Here is a 17,671-nt window from a genome sequence, read left to right as displayed (position 1 = left end):
CCAAAGTAAGGGCAATATTGTGTCTGTGCCTTCCAAAACTATTAAAAGTCACTGCAGAAGAATCTATTTTATGTTTTAGCACATCATATTCAGTATTTATTTATATGGTTATGGGAATATGATGGTGTTGGTATTTAAAGCCCTTTACAGTGCACATATACTGTACTGCAATACTGACATATGTACGACAAACTTGAAGAAGTTTAGTCGAGGCCAGTGTTGATGGACACCATCATGCCCAGGATTAAAACTTGCCTCTGTCTGTAAGGACTGTTGACTGGTGGAAATGTACACATCCAGCAACTGTTGGACTGACAAACACACCGGTGCTCAGGATGGCTGTGGGCATCAAAGACATCCTCCATGCGGTGGAGATATGGCGCCAGGAAAAGAGATAAAAGAGGAACTTTTCTGCTCGAGGCTCACCCATGGCCTAACTAAACGAGATGACATCGTAGGTGCCTCCACTGAGCAACTTGACAGCACAGGGGTCGAGATCAAGAAAATATTTGCCCGTACCACAGACAGCGCCCGCGAAACGGTAGGGAAGCAGATGGGCGGTTGCGACAACACAGTCTGCTGTAACTGAGAATCAGATTGGTCGTCCTATGGAGAGGTTTCATTGCAGTATTCAGCATATACAGGATATTATCACTCACTCAGTCACTCACATAAGGAGTTGACGGCGCTTACAAAGATTTTCCTCTCCACTGCCTGTTAAAGTGGCTTCATTGACAGAACTCTACAATACACACACCACTAAGAATGGACAATCGAGAGAGTAGCAGTGTCAACGTATCAACGTACACACCAGACAAAGCATGAGTGGCCGGTGAAAGCAAAGAGGTTATTTGTGATATCCATCTCACCATGGTATTTGTATGTGTGAATGAGTAACAGAGAAAATTGATCCAGAGCAAATAATAGGCTGACAACAACATGATTTCCAACAAGGCCAAATTTCCAATAAGCGTGTAACTAACTTGTGTGTACAAATTGCGCTTCTGTCGGACCTGTCATTTTCATTTTCTGTAAACTGACACTCTTCATCGTCATCTTTGTTAATCATAGAAAAGGCTGCTATGCTCCCCTGAAAAGACTATTCACTTCCCTCCCTAAATAAGAAAAAAAAAGAAATGTGAATAAAATGTGAAGTGGTCTTCGCTACAAACCTGAAGATGATGCTCACTGAACTCCTCTACACAGCTAAATATCTGAGACACCTTTGTTGTGATGGTTTTTTCCACTGGTGGCTACAGCTGCTCTCATCAGCTTTGTTTGCAGCCGCAGTCAGCAGGTGTTTACAAGGAAAAATCTCTCATACGCATATTCACACTCCTTTGCTCAGCAGCAAGCTGTTGGCAGACAAAGCTCACACATCTAGCTGGGGAACATTTAGTAGCTATAGATGCAGAGATGTTTTGGTGATGTTGGTGGAGACCAAATCAGAGCTAAAAGGAATGTGTTTGTTATGTCTCTGTGTTGACATGTGTAAAGAATATTTGGTTGCTGTTTGTGATCAGTGTGCAGTAGTTGTGTTTGTGTCTGTGAGTGCTTTCAAAACATGAAGCAGCTTGAGTGAATTTAATAAAAAGGACACTGAGGATGGGAGAGAGGAAGGAAGAGACAAGGAGGGTGAAATATAAAACAGAGAGAAATAATGAGGAAAAGTAACCACACCCAACACTATCTTCATCCCCACCCCACCCCCATCTCTCCTTGCTAGGTCTCCTTGCTACAGGGCTGCTGCTACAGAGATGCCTGCGCCGTTCATCTGAGCTGACAAGAGAAGAATCAGCTCGATTTCCTGTGAACGCTTGTCAAGATTACAGAGGGAGAGAGAATGAGACCGAGGGAGGCAGAAAAGAAACATGAATAAAAAAAGAAAGAGTGCGATGTAGTAAACATCAGGCCTATCATTCTCCCAGTTCTTTGTTTCTCTCTGCCTTTAATCTGACTTTGCTGAGAGTCACATTGAAACATTACAGTTCTGATAAGACCGTAAATGGACAATTCCACTTCATGGTTTGGTGAGTAACATGAGATCATGACAGATAGAAATGAAATGACAAGGTGAATATCTAAATCTTTAAGGTGTGTCGTTTTGTATTGTCTCTGTTGTACGCGTTGTGTGTGTTGTCTTAAGGCAAAATGAATCATAACAAAACAAACAAAACCCAAGTTGTAATGCATTCGAGTTACACTTGTCACTTTCCTCTTCCCCAAATGATTCACATTGCAGCTTAAAATCAGCACATTTTATGCACACCATTAGCTTGATCTCATATCTCCTTGATGTACTGTGACTTTGTGCTCAGGCTGTCAGTACAGCCAGGTCTGAGAGCTGCCAGGCATGAACAAGTGCTTGGTTTTAGCGAAAAGAAAGACATAAAGGATGGAGGATATATGCAGACCATAGTCTGGTGTAGGAGCAAGGTGAACTGACAGTAAAATAGAAAGATGGTTAATGGTTAAAAAAGATTAGGCACGCTTACCTATGTCTGAAATCTTTGTTTCTTTAGTACAGAAGAAGCAAGGAAAGAAAACACAGAGGAGACAGGAGTTAGTAGACAGACTGCTGCTGGATATTATGATGAAAACCCACCAGAAGAGAAACTGACTGGAAATTAACACAGGACCAGTTAGAAATTGGAGAGAAATTTCAGAACTTGATCATGCTTCGTAGAGGTCAACAGAGAGAAGATTTCAGATGGTGAAGAGTTTTTGAGAAATGAGCACTCAAGAGAGTGTGCCAGAGGCTTGTTTCTAAATTCAGAGCATTAAACCAGACGTTCCCCTCTAAACTCAGTGTTCTTTTCATCTTTTTAACACTTTGGGTAAAGAGTAAGTACTCAAATGCTTATTACTGTAGTGCTGAAGTGTCCAATCTGGCAATTCATCTGTCCTTCTCCTTCTTTATGCTTTGCAGCACTGCTGAACAGTCCCCCAAGACCAATGATGCAGAGCTGAACACTTAAGTACAGGAACAAAAAGATGCCCATAGAAACAAATTGGAATCCTAAATTTAAATTACAAACCAGTTTTCACATATAGTTTATGTTTCCCATTTTTAGACTTGAGAAATTTTGGATTTTTTCCATTATTCAAATGAAAAAAAATCTTTAAAGACTAGTCTTCTCTGGGACTAACAGGCATCTGTGACATTGGTCCCCAAGTAGACACAGCTATTTTGTAATCACCAGGCGTGCCACCTCCCCTCCCTCTTACCTCAGCTCCATGACACTGGTAACATTGCCAGAGGGGAATATCCTCCTGATGTAGTTGAAGTCTCCAACAAAGATACTGCCATCTGCTCCACAGGCCAGGGCCAGAGGTGCCAGCAACTTGTTGCCCTCCGCCTGCCCGTTACAGCTGGGACAGGAGATGCTGCGCCGACGCCCATTTCCTAGGAGAGTGGTTGAGGGGGGGGGTTGAAATCCATTTTTACTGACTGCAACAGTGGTTTATGTTCTTTCCACAAAACAGACCGCTGGATTGAAAGCTCAGTCCATATCAATTTTATCAGGCCAGTTTGTTGAACACTGCGGTAGAACAAGCATTAATTTGACAAATGGTTTTTGATTTTAATTCCTGGAAATGGTTTTAGAACAATTTCTCTAATAGAAAACACAGTGTGATTCTGAGAAACTACCGTTGTGGGAGTACCACAAGGTTCGGTTATGGGTTCAGTCCTGTTTATGATTTCTAACAACGTCACATCTTCTCTAACTGAGTGTAGCTCCCATTTGTACACAGTTCTGTATTTTTCTCTCACACAACACACTCAAACCATTCAGGTCCTTCAACATTGATAAAGTGCAACACATGTTCCATAATTTAATGCTGGTCCTGTACTCAAAGTGTGCTGCACACACCTGGAACAAAACACAAAATACACTTCAAACCTAACACACGTTTCCTCATAGGTCATTTTAATACCATCATTCCAGGTCGGTCACTCTTGGAAAAGAGGTTTTAAATCTCAATGAGTTTTTTACCTGGTTAAATAAAGGATATTGATTGATAATACCACGATTATAAAACACTTTGTTCTTGAATCGAACTGTTTTAAACTGTGTTCTATGTTGCTGTTACACTTTGCTTTTCTTGTATTTTCCTGTTCAAATGCACTCTCGACATCGCTGCAAATGAGACCATTCCCTCAATGATTTCTTGAGATGAAATAAAGGTTGAATTAAATTACAGTCAACGACTGGGAATACTTCCAAATAGCATCAACCTTCCAAAACTTTCGACAATACATGCCAGGCCAAAAGGAGAATTAGTGGTAACGAGGAGTGCATGGAATAAGAAAGTGGACAATCCAGACTTCTTTGAACAGCGGAAAAGCTGTAGTTCTTCTTATGACCAGTAAATAAACCTGACCATTAAAGTCTTCAAATCAAAATTCAAAATATAAAGTACTTAATTCTACAAGAGCCACAAATCACAAACCGTGACATCCAGCATTCAGATTCTAGATTGCAGTGCTCACTCGCTCACTTGAGTTCACCCCTCCAACGCATCCGAGGACAAACACATTCGCAAACTAACCGTTAACTGATCTCTTTCTCTTCAGCCTGGTGTTTTTCTGCACTTTGTATAAAAACAGTTCAACATTGGAAGATCTAGCTGCCATTGCTGCTCAGCTGTAGCCCCGTGTGTGTGTTTTATAACGGCAAAAGAAATCGTCGATTGTCCTCCGATAGAGGATCGGGTTGCTGACCGGCACAAGCCTAGTCACAGACACTCAATAGAGCGTTTGAACCAAGTTTGTACCGTATTCAAAGATGGCAATACAACATGGCAGCCTCGGTTGGGTGCACTGCCACCTTTGTACAGTTTTTGTAAACAACTCATTCTAAGCTACGAGAAAGCTTTCATTTGTATGCGATTGTGATTAGACTTTGGTAAATACGTATTTATGAAAGCAATATTTGATTTTTGCTAATAAAAAGCTGTTATACACTGTAACTTTAAATCAGAAAAAGTCAAACAAAATTACCAATCACCCAGCAATGACATGGTAAACTAATTACATATTAAATGTGTATGTCTTAAAAGCTCAGTCTGTACTTACCCATGATGCTGCTGATGACAGGGGGCTGCTGGGATATGAAGATGTTTTCACCATTGCCTTTGTACAATATACCTAGAGGAGAGAAGATGTAAAGATGAGAGAGATATAAGGAGCACAGAAAGAGAGAAAACAGCCAGACTAACTCTGCTGGGCTTTAACACCTGTGTTGTGACTGAGTGTATTATTACCACAACCGTCACTCCGATATGCTCCAAGATACAACACAGATATTGTTCTCTTAATACAAATCTGATTTGACCTTGTCACTGGAGCTCACCATGATGTGATAGTATCTAAAATGGATGATTCGACTACACTGTGATGAAGATGGTGGGTGTGTGAGCATCTGTGGACACTGGACTCCAGCTCCTAAAATCATGTATCACAATGAAAAGAAGCGACAATATCACCATGTGCTTGATAAGGTCTAAATTAAGGTTGTGCTTGTGCATCAAAGTGGTTGTGTGATGTTTACATGAGAAGTTACCAAGCATTACAGTGAGACTGACAGAATAGCCACTGAGAAAAGTTTTCATATCTGTTGTTGAGTTTTTTGGCTCTGAAGTCTGATGAATAAATAACACAGTTATCTTTTGTTTCTCTACTATACGGAACAGCACTACAACTATATTGTGCAGCACTTAATAACAAATAACTATGCATAATGATGCAATTGCTCTTTTGTAAGTGGGATTGAAGCAGTAGCTCAGTGTGTGTATGTGTGTATGTGTGTGTGAGAGAGCGAATGTGTGTGTCTGTTGGAAGCTGGGATGCATTTCTTTGATGTGTTTTGAAAGATAATGTTAGGGGGAGGTTATGGTGAAGAAAATCTTGTCTTTCCTGATGCTTGCACATACTATGGGAGTTAGATTATAAAACTGAAATTAAGATAAAAAAAATAAAGGAGAGGGGGTGGAGGTAGAGAAATGCAGAGAAAACAAGAGGAGAGACAATAGAAGAAGGTGGAAGAGGAGGAGGAGGAGGAGGAGGAGGAGGAGGAGGAGGAGGAGGGGCTGCTCCGCTGACTTGTGAGGAGGTTAATGTGTTAATGTAATGTGAGAGGGATGTACTTGTTCTTCAAAGTGAGACATCAAAGAGGAACCTCCTGTGGTGAGCTGAATTATTAAAACTCTGCCATCATCTCTGAAAACCAGCCTGCCGTTCTATCTATCTATCTATCTATCTATCTATCTATCTATCTATCTATCTATCTATCTATCTATCTATCTATCTATCTATCTATCTATCTATCTATCTATCTATCTATCTATCTATCTATCTATCTGGCACTCTCGGTGGGGTGCAACTCTGCTGCTGACCGGCCGTTTGTTGTAATGTGACCCTCTGGAATTTAAAATGTTAGGAAGAGACAGACAGAGCAGAGTTGCGAGCGAAGTCGGTAGACTAGACTCCACCCATCAGTGAGCCTGTGCACTTTGAGCTTTTACCCTCAGGGAGGCGCTGGAGACAAGTAAGACCCACTGGGTACGAATCAGGATGCTGAGCCCATCGTTTTCTTTGAAAGCTTCTTCTCTCATTTGTTCTAGTCTCTCGCACTCACCATTGTTTTGCGCGGTCAGTCTTACTGTATTGTAACTTGTTGTTTATAATACCGTGTGATAGGCCAAAGGTAATTATTCACCAACGAGCAACAAGGACAATCAAACTCTGAGCTAACTTCAAAACTCCATCTGGTGTAAAAAAGGCACTGCACACCAACATGGACACATCACCACAATAGCTTATTGTGGCCTGTGACTGCCTCAGTGCCTCTGGGCCTGGACAGCTTCAACATAATCAAGAGCTAAAGGAATTCACAAGTTTATCAGGGCCTCTTACAGCATAATGTAAGTGTGGGCTGTCCACTGGCTGGAGCTCAGTAAGCTGTTGATACATCATGACAAAAACCCTAAATCTCCTTCGCCATAATCTACAGCACACTACAAATCATGATGTACTTGGAGAATGTGATCTGACCCACTTGAGTTTTTGTTTACTGACATGACTAAAAGTGGCAGCAGATGCAAACTTTAGATTGGTGAGAAGAATCCATATTTAGTCTCTTTCTCTAATTAATACATCAAATAAACGAGAATGCTAAATTTTCATTATGTTTTCTATTGTTCGAGAAGTGACTGAGCTTATGTCCACAATACTAAATGTAGTAATAGACAAAAACACATACAATTGTAAGGCTTGTCCTTCTAGAGTCAATAAATTGATGCATCAGTTGAAAAATCCCCACTGACTTGCATTTTGCTGATGTTTTCCCAGCGCTGAACATGAACAGAGACATTAACATTAACATTGATCATTTGTGAGTGAACGAAAAATAAAAATAAGATCCAATAAACCGTAAGCACTTGACCAATGATTCTCCAGTATAAAGAAGAGAGTTCTTGGATAGAGATTGGAGAAGCAGTGTGATGCAGCCAGGGGGAGGCTATGACATAAGCCTTTGAGTATAGCAGTTTGGAACAGATACAAGACACAGACACTTTGGCCTTGAAACGTGGTTGGACAACCACATCATTATTTAAGAATCGATCAAGTACATCTCTGAAACATTTGCCATCAGATGTTTTCAACATATTCCGCTATGGTTAACGCGTCAATATGTTCTAATGGCATAAGACCTGCAGCAGATGTTTCTGAGGATTTTTGGACAGAATGTCAATTCTTTCCATTTCTAGAACTTTCAGCCGTGAACACAGTCAATTATTATCAATGTTCAAATCCCATATCTGTTATATCTCTTCCTGTCTGTCTATCTCTGTATCCGTCTCCCTCTCCCTCACCATATCTTCTGCTTCTTCTCACTGTCTCTCTCTTTCATCTCTCCTTCCATTAGTGGGTGTTGATTGATCAACAGAGGCCGAGCCAGCAAGGTTTCACCCATGCTGTGCTGCAGTCGAAACAGGCAACCAACTACTTTCCTGACTGGGAAAATGTGTGCGTGCGGTGGGGGTGATATGAGAACGAGAAGGACATGGAGACAGAGAGAAAGGAGAGCAAGGCAGAACAGAAAGAGTGAGGAAAATCGAATGCTCCTGCTGTGTTAAAAGAGAGGGCAGTAAGGCTTTCTCACACAGCTCTGTGTGTGTTTATATAAATGAGTACATTTGACTTTGATCTCAAAACTCTCAATCTCGAAACCTGGATGCTTACATTCTTACCTCATCACCTGCGGACCCTTACATACCAACCTTGTCTCAAAGACTTAGCATCTTGCAATGTCAGACTGGTAAAACATTAAGTTTTGCATCACACCTTTGGTAAAAGTTTCATAATTCAAAAACACTGCTGAAAGACAAAAACAAACAAGCCAACTATTCTAACACCACTGTGAATCAGTTAAACCGCCATGCTTGGAGAAATAATTGAGGGTGTGTGTCTTCAGCATATGGTCCTCTGCTTGTGAAAGAAGTCAAAGTGAAGTAAAACATGTAGAAAATATTGTTGCTATCCATCAATCAGTATTGCAGCTGCTGGTTTAAACAACCTGTGTGAGAGATTCAGGGATCACAGTGGAATATAATATTCATAATCAACTTTCAATTGTGTGTAATTCACTTTGCACACAATTTTTCACCAAACAACATGAGGACTACCTTTATTAAGAATTTATAACTCGTTTAAATCTAATTTATTAATTAGTTTGTTACCACTTTAAAAGTCATTTATAAGCTGTTACAACGAGGGCAGCAGTGACTTGTTGCTTGCCAAATAGTAAATCTAGATTTATACTGCATATTGCAGTATACTTAAAAAATCTGTATCTGATAAAATGAGCTTCATGAGCTTTGCCTGTAAGGTAAAAAACCTACCAACATTCATTAATGAGTTACTATAAAGCTCCTTTTAAATAATAGGATCTTATTATTAAGATTTATCAGTAGAAAGCTGTTTTAAGATGTATTAAATAGAACATTTCTCCAAACCCTTGCCAAATAATGAGCCTGCATCAATTAATGAAACACTGGATTACAACTAAGAATTGTTTATTTATGAGCATCTACAAAGGTAAAGGTAGTCTGGTGATTTTGTTCTGATAATCTCTTCATATGTAAATAGGGAGTAGGTTGTTTCCATGTTGCCCAACAATTTGCACCACTGTGTTTCTACAGTCGACCAGAATGGACAAACCACACACTAAAAGGGCTTTTTGTGTTTTGCTCAATTTGTTGCAACCTGCAACTACACTGGTACATGTAATTAACACTTTACACTGGTCCTCCAACAGGGTCAATTGACCAAGCAAATGTTGTTAAGAGTGCACAACCTACAACTGTGCAACAAAAACTTCAGGTGTCATCCGCCAAACATTGACTAACAGTAACCAAGCAACAGACAAATGTTGACTTTGGTGTATTAGGGCACACAACACTCATGCACATACAATATGTGCTGATCCTAACCACTACTTCCAGTCATAGACATTGTGCCACACAGGCACCAACAGACTTACCAAGTGTCAATGGGAGTCAAATAATATCCCATACACATGCTGTATAATGCATGAAGCTATTTGAATAATAAGGGCACTAATAGGTGGACAAGGGTGTGGACAAGACCCAGAGGCCATCCTGTCCAGACCTGGGCCTATAACCTCTAAATTGTTGAGAATTCTTCTATTTTATGATGCAGCTCAGGTTTAGTGGGCCAGGAGTCTCACAGACCAGTTGCATGCATTGTAAAAAATCAGGAATATTGCCAAGACTAGCTCATTTCCTTCATTCAGTGAAGCACAGCATTCCTTTGTCTCTAGCCATTTAGATGCTCATTATTTGCTGGACTGCCTCAGAAATGTATCAACTGCCTCCAGCTTGTGCAACATATTTGCATCGAGTTCTCACAAGAACTTGAAAATATGAGCACAGTCTTTCTTCAATGAACTGATATCTAAAATTGTACTATTTGTTATTTAAATACACTGCCAACCTCCTCGACCCTACACACCTGCTTGTTTCCTGAGATCTGCAGACCAGCTGTGCCGTCTGTGCCCTCTGAGAACCAGGGCAGTAGGGCATTTTCTGTTAACCTTCCTCTGTGAGGAGTGTCCTCTTTTAAAAAGATCTGGAAAGTGCCTCATTCACCAATTTGTGGACACATACTACTACTACTACTATTAAAGGGATAGTTCAACATTTTGGCATATGCGTCTTTTGCCATAATCCCTAGGAGTAGGTTCACAACCTTTAATTGCCTGTGCAAGCTGTTTTGAGATTGGCTGTTTTTAGATCACTCCTAAAACAATAGGGATTATGGCAAGTGGCGAATTTGCCAAAATGTTGAACTATCCCTTTCACAATAATATTAACAAGAAATATTTGCACCTTTTTATAACAAAGTGGTTCATGTAAAAATGTATAAAATAAACATAGTAGGCTATATATTGTACAATATACATGGTTGCCCATAACATCAGAATAATTTTGTTTTCAGACACATTCTTCTTTTTATTCCTATTATAAAGGTTAATTGTGGTTTAATTTTCACAGTGTTTGAAAGAGATAGATCAAGAAAGTTTTGAGAAGATATACACTTTATCTACCAAGAATAAATCATATTGTCACAATCTTTTCATGAGAAAAGGGTAAAAAAAAAACATAAAATGTGAAGATGACAAGATGACATAATAATGATATAATAAATTAACAAAATAATACAATATAATAAATTGTAAAAAATAAATTTGGTAATGACATCAGTACATCAGAGGGCCTCTTTGACATTTGTGTTCTATAGCTTTGGGCCTTGCACATGCAGCATGATGAAAAATGTTTCTTATCTTCCTTGTGATGCTCTCAACAAAGAAAAAAAATAAAAATAAAAATAAATATATATATATATATATATATATATATATATATATATATATGTATATTCCTAACATAATACTTTAATATGTAAGTGTGCAGTACCAACAGTGTATTTTCTGTTTTAAAGAAGGCCATGAGCGTGTTTTTATGAAGTGCTTCATCAATGAAGTTTCTTCACGACATCAAGTCATGCACAGTAGGAAAAAAAAAAGGTGTCAGCCTACATTTAGGGAGGAAGGCAGGAACATTTTCTGTCTGTGCTGTCAGTTACAGTCATACACATGAACAAATGAAACACACACATCTAATTTTCTCACCCTGTGACGTTCTGAACTAATTAAGGCTGGAGATGAAAAAAAGGCTCTGACACAACTGAGAATGACTTTTAATAATGCATAGCATAGTCTCTGCATACCTGTCTGGGTGCAGGACAGAGACTTTATTAGAGGGAGAAGACTGACATTGTCCCTAACTGCTTCTGTTAGATCAAGGTTTTTATTTAAGACAGATACCTGCTAGTTTGTTTGCTTAATTTGCTCAAGTCTCTTGCTATTGGGAAAGAGTACTGCGATAGTGTAAAGAGTAGTCTCTCTAGTTGTATGGTATGGTAGATCATTGACTGTATTCAGTCAAATCCATCATCTTTTTAAATTTCATCAAGCTGTATCGTTTTCAGGTTTTCAGACAGAAGTTGTTTAAAGTTCAGTCATTTTGATTTGATGTGGGGAAAAAAAACTCTCACAGGTTCTGTGGAGCGAAGCAGCCTGAGTCTGGCTGACCAGCCCAGTGTCAGAGTAACAGTGTGGAGGTTTACGAGGCAGCGTACTCACACTCCCCAGTCTCTGTCCCTGTGTGCACACACTAATATGTGAATACATTGACAAACATGAGCTTCAAAGACTCACAAGTAGGTACACTTGAATGAAAATCACACACACCCTGACTGGAAAACATCCTCACAGTGTATAGACAGGAAAGCAGATCACACTCTCTCTCACACACACACACACACACACACACACACACACACACACACACACACACGAACACACACACACACTGGTGTTGTGTGATCTGTGAGCACTGAGCAGTGAGTTGAACTGCTGAGCAACTCAGATAAGACTGGATGAAAGGGTGTGTGTGTGTTTGTGTGTTTGTGTGCAAAGGTGTGGATAGTCCCCTGCACACAAATCCAGCACGTCTCTTTTCCTCCTCATATCTCTTCTTCTTTCCCTTCCCTGTATCTCATTTTGCCTCTCTTTCCCGTAACAAATGTGGAAATGATCCGTGTTGTGTTGTCATGGGTTACATCTCATGGTTTTCTAACCATTTGTGCCAAATCCAAACTGATTCTTACATCTCAGGTCACACAAAAAGTTGGTTTTATTGAGATTTCAACTGCCAGTATTGGGACTAACAGGTGATCTCTCAGATGAATCCCAGACAAATTCTGTTGAAAATGTATCTGGAAAAATTAACAAATGCCAAATCTGACTACTTTATTTGTAAAAGGGAAAACTAAACTGAATTATAAAATACACTAATAGTATGAGTGTCAAGTTTGATTCTATAATATAATAAATGACACAAAAATGTGTTGCTGTGTATTTCTTTGGAACATAACTAGAACATTAATGCAAATTAAATAGCACCAAAATAAACTACAAAATAAGGATGGGGCTAGCAATATCACTGACTTAATATATAAATTATATTTTAGACTTATTATGATTATGATATTATGATGTTTTTTGTGGTGTTATTCAATATTACAACACCTTAAAATATTTACTCATCATTGAGAACATTTAACTTTCTTTTCATGAAACAAGCCCTCGTTATAAAACAGAGAGAAGTAATGCTAATAGTTGCACATGTGACCCATCTAGGACTCACCCAATGACTCACATTCACACCATGGGCAAGTTACGGTTGCCTGGACACTGGGGTACCAAGAGGGCAGCTCTGAGCTCCACAAAGAGAAACCCCAGCCAGGACAACAGGTTACAACCCAGAACCAAAAAAAAGGGGGGGGGGAGAAAAAAAGCAGCATCTGCGATCAGGATATTTTACTCTTATGCAGCCTTATTATGATTTTGATTATATTTTGATTCATTGTGCAGCCCTAGTTCTAATCTAATCTCATAATCAAATCAAATCTAGTCTAATCTAATCTAATCTAATCTAATTTAATCTCTTGTATAGGAAGGAACTGCGGTATGATAGAATGTGACTACAGCTTTGTATCACACACTTTGCAGGCAGAGCGTTGCAGAAAATCAGCACCTATTTCGTGTGTGACTATTTAAACATGAAAGTGTCAGTCCCTCTCTGTCTGATGTATAAACTACATGCTGGACATGCCTTCCGGCAGACTCATTGCCATTTTTATCTGTACATAGCTAAAAAGATAAAAGTCAAATTTGAGACACTCTGTTAAATAGTGTGGTGTGAGTAGTGAGAGTCTCACTGCCAGCCCATGAGACATCAGCATCCATGCGGCATGTTATTTTTGAATCTAGCACATTACAACATCAACATCACTAGGGTAGTGGAGCCATGAGACAAACTACAAAGAAATAAAGACACTGCAGTAGAGTGTTTGATGGTCTCTCCCTCTCTCTCTCACGAACACAGACAAGATTATTCTAATGTCCATGTGCTATATATTTTAGTCTCAGAGGAACAAACAGACAGTCCGTGTTGCAATGCTGTCCCTTCAGGACACAAAATCACACCTACAGGGACCAGTATGCATATAGACGGAAAATCACATATCACATGTGCATTTTAAACACACACACACACACGCACACACACACACACACACACACACACACACACACACACACACACACACACACACAATCAGGTGACAAGGTGTTGAAAGCCTGAGAGGACTGCAGGGAGAGAGGGATGAATAGCAATGTGATGGATGGGGTGACAGATAGAGGACGGCAAGGAAGCGAGGGAGCAGGAGGTTTATAAAGTCAAAATGCCCCTAAAGCTGGAAAAATGCATTTCAGTATGTATCTATTCTTATATAACCTGGTTCCTGAATGGTTGGCTATGTGAATGGAAACCGATTGTGTTATTTTACCAGTAATTAAAGCACCTGGAGATCCTTTGAAAAAAAGTGCCTGAGCAAGTAAGGACCCAGACTGTGAGACTTCATAAAGTTGGGAGAGGGTAGGATCATCAGTGGGCCACTGAACATAAACCAAAACACAGCTGCAACAGTGGATAAAAGCGCTACTACCAGAAGTAAAAGGTGCAGCAGCTGTCCTACAAAAATGAAATGAAAATGAGCTGCATAAAGCACAGTTTTCAGTTATGTATAACAAAATGCTTGGTAATTAAAATAGTAGTAGTAAATAAGTAGTTATACTGTTGTTAAAAGTTCTGTATATGAGTGTATGAGTTGTAATCTGAGCTGTGCTGTTCTTTGTTTTGGTGCATGTTACATGTTAAATGGCAAATGTTGAGTTAACGCCAATCGTCCAGAATGGCAATGCTAGCAGTCATTTTGCCAAAGAATTTGTTTTTTTCTGACCTGCTAGTGGTCTACTGCGACATCTAGTGGTAGTCGCAATAGTTTACCTATACTAATTAATTCAGGACTCAAACAAAGACAGAGGTGGAGCACTGGAGCCACAGTTTCAATTCTGTGGCTTCTGTGTTTTTCTTTAGGAAACCAGAAACGTAATCACAGGAACAATGAGTTTGTACTTTTGCAGGACGTTAACATCAGCAATAAGCGGCACACTGAGGGATACATTACAACATGTAAGATTTTCCCACTTCCACAAAGGTAATCAGATTTACCCTCAGGCTACAATGTGTAATATACAGTCATCATATTTCAAACCTGAAGTTCCATTGGATTATCTAAAATTAAAGTGGCCATTACACATTTATACATGGAACATTTTTATTGTGGTTGTTATTGTTTTTATTGTATTATATTACATTTAAAAAAAACTTAATCAATGTAGACAGCAGTACTGTAATGTGTTGTTTCTAAATTCCAAATCAGGAATGCCATAAAACGCAATAGGGATGATTTCAAGCAGTGAAATGTTGCCATAGGTTATTAAGCCGACTGTTCTGATCACAATCAAAGAAGGACTACAAAGATGTAACTAAAGACAATCTACCTACTGGATGAGTCTTCAGTTATTATTATATTATTACATGTGTTCAGTGATCAGTGTTCCGATCAGAAAAGACTAGTGGCTGTATCTTGCAGGTTGTGATGCTGTTAACTGTGACAAAAACCTGCCCACACATACATCCTGCCAAAGTAGTCAAAAGCACCTATGTGATAGTTCCCACTACAGTAGGTGTCTCCAGCACCACATTGTGCCGTGATGACACACACACAGACTCACAAGGTGAAAACAACACCAGCCCCACTGTCACGGCTGGTAATAAAGGATGATAATATGTCACTGCACTGCAAGACAAAAACAAGCAAGCAAAGAGAGGAGGGATGGAAGGGGAGGAGACGAAGGGGAAAGATGAATGAAGGTCTGAAATGGTGGGGTCTGATATGAGAAACCAAATGTATGTGTGTGTGTGTGTGTGTGTGTGTGTGTGTGTGTGTGTGTGTGAGAGAGAGCGAGAGCGAGAGCGAGAGAGAGAGAGAGAGAGAGAGAGAGAGAGAGAGAGAGGGAGATGAAAGACCAAAAAACTCCACTGGGCAGCTGGAACAAATCCAAGATACCAACAATGAACTCTCTCTCTTTCTCACTCACTCACTCACACACCCGCGTGCACACCAGCTCATGCATGCACGCGCACACACACACACACACACACACACACACTTTTCCTCTGTTCCATCGACCAAAGCCTGCATGACGACAATCAGTCTGACAACTGCTGAGATTAACATACTTTCAAACTGCTATTAGCTTTGTCCTCTTACTCTTGGACACATAATTAACCAGTTAATGAGGTGGAGAGAGGTAGAAAGAGAGAGAGAATGTATGGTATTTGGAGCATGTTCACATCTCAGCGCAAAGGTTTGAACCCCACTTATCACATATCAGCATTGCACAAAAACAACAACAGTACCAGTATTGTAACACCTTGCAGAGCAGATGCTATATGAGACTATAGTGAACATGTGGCTGCAGGTGAATTGTGCTGGTTTTGTCACCTACCGTTCTGCACATCCAGGATGTGATGTTTATCCAGGGTCCACCCTCCCATGTTGGAAGCATCCAGCTCGTAGCCTTGTAAAATGGCTGTTCTTTTCTCCCACAGGATGAGGTCCAGGCAGGACTCGTATTCAAACCCCACTGACACTGTTAGACACACATAGGGGCAAAGCCAGTGATTCAGCTATTTTCTTCCACTGCACTTTGTTCAAAACAAACCAAACAGGACAGATTCTGTGATTCAGACCAAAGCAAACAGACAACAGGTTTGAAAACACAGTGAACCACACTGTTAACCTCCTCTGGCTGCTTTTCTAACTTCCTCTAACTCCAGCTACAGCTGGACAGTTTACACACACACGCACACACACTGTGTGTTTTTATATCACACGAAAGGAATTAAAGAAAGCAAGACTGTAACACACAGTTACATTTTTGCCCAGACATCAGTATTTTCCTCAGTTAAATGCCAAGCTTCATACTGTATGCACATGGTGAAAAATAGCTCATCTCGTAACTACGTGACTGAGAGCCCTATTTTATTCATCTAATCATTTAGCACAGAAATTCAACAAAACTCATTGCGACTCAGCTGTCCGCCTCTGTGTTTTTGTAACTATAATTATTACTGAGTTTTATCAGCAGAGCAAAATGTGAAAGGGACAGAAAATTTGAATGACAACAAGTTGATTGAATGGAGGGGCTGCTGAGTGCTGGTCTGCATTAGGTTTTTATGCTACTTTCAATCATTACATCACATGCTGATTTCTGGAGAAAACTTCTCTATAACCCGTAATGACTGATTTTTTAGGGCCAGTTGGGAGAGTGAATGCAGTGCTACCTACTGATGTATTTGACCTCTACATTTATGTCTCAGCTCTGATTTCAGCAGTTGCCTCAAATGCACTACAAATATTCTTGTATTAACCCTATCTTATTATAACTTATGAGCACCAATTTCAAAAGTGTTACAAAACATAGCAGTAAATTTTCTTTATGTTCACCCCATTAAGCTGGGTTACTATAAGTAATAACTCACTGAAAAGTATGTCTGCTGTTAGTTGTCCCTCATAAAGGTGTCAGTGGGGTTAGCATGCCCATTACGTGCCAGCCATTTCCCTGTTAAAGCTGTTTTTCCGGGACCTGTTTGAACTTAGCTGTGGCTGTCCGCAGCTTAATATATGTTCAGGAAAAGTAAGTATTGGAGAAACCCCCCTCCCTCCTGTCTCTGCAAAGTATGCTGTGCACAGTATGTTGTCAAACTTTAATGGTCAACACAAACCAGGATTTAGTATGCCATGAATTGGTGCAATTTAATTGTTTGCCTTTTATCTCCACTTGTGACATACGCTGATACTACTATTAGTACCGTTTCTAATGTTGACCAAAGTGTCTTGTTACTTTCACCCCAGGGTTACAGAGAGGTTAACAGTTATGGTGACCTCAGTTTTTATGCTTTACTACAAAGCCAGGCTGGAGAACCAAACATACAGATCCACTGGAGGGCAGAACAGGGCAAACTGACACCATGTTATGTTATACTAGTGCATAACATTAAGGTGAAGGTGACACCTGAGATAACTATATGATTAATACTGAATCTT

General features: G+C 39.8%; 1 protein-coding gene across 9 annotated transcripts in view; it reads right to left on the bottom strand.

Moving 5' to 3' along the window:
• Positions 1-17,671, bottom strand: part of tenm3 (teneurin transmembrane protein 3) — a 288,258-nt gene that overhangs the window by 33,553 nt on the left and 237,034 nt on the right. For 5 of the 9 annotated variants that reach the window (XM_085780218.1, XM_085780247.1, XM_085780234.1 and 2 more), the window contains 4 exons: positions 16,071-16,214; positions 5,081-5,152; positions 3,229-3,406; positions 2,496-2,516 (listed from right to left, as the gene is read on the bottom strand). In XM_085780218.1, coding sequence (XP_085636344.1) covers positions 2,496-2,516; positions 3,229-3,406; positions 5,081-5,152; positions 16,071-16,214 — 415 coding nt within the window. The remainder of the gene's footprint in view (positions 1-2,495; positions 2,517-3,228; positions 3,407-5,080; positions 5,153-16,070; positions 16,215-17,671) is intronic. The other 4 variants (XM_085780226.1, XM_085780239.1, XM_085780255.1 and 1 more) reach the window with 1 other exon arrangement.

Source organism: Trachurus japonicus, chromosome 1 (assembly GCF_045865225.1).
Source record: "Trachurus japonicus isolate A0001 chromosome 1, Traja_1.0".
NCBI classification, from domain to species: domain Eukaryota; kingdom Metazoa; phylum Chordata; class Actinopteri; order Carangiformes; family Carangidae; genus Trachurus; species Trachurus japonicus.
Note: the sequence above shows the minus strand (reverse complement) of the source record. Positions and strands in the feature narration are given on the sequence as shown.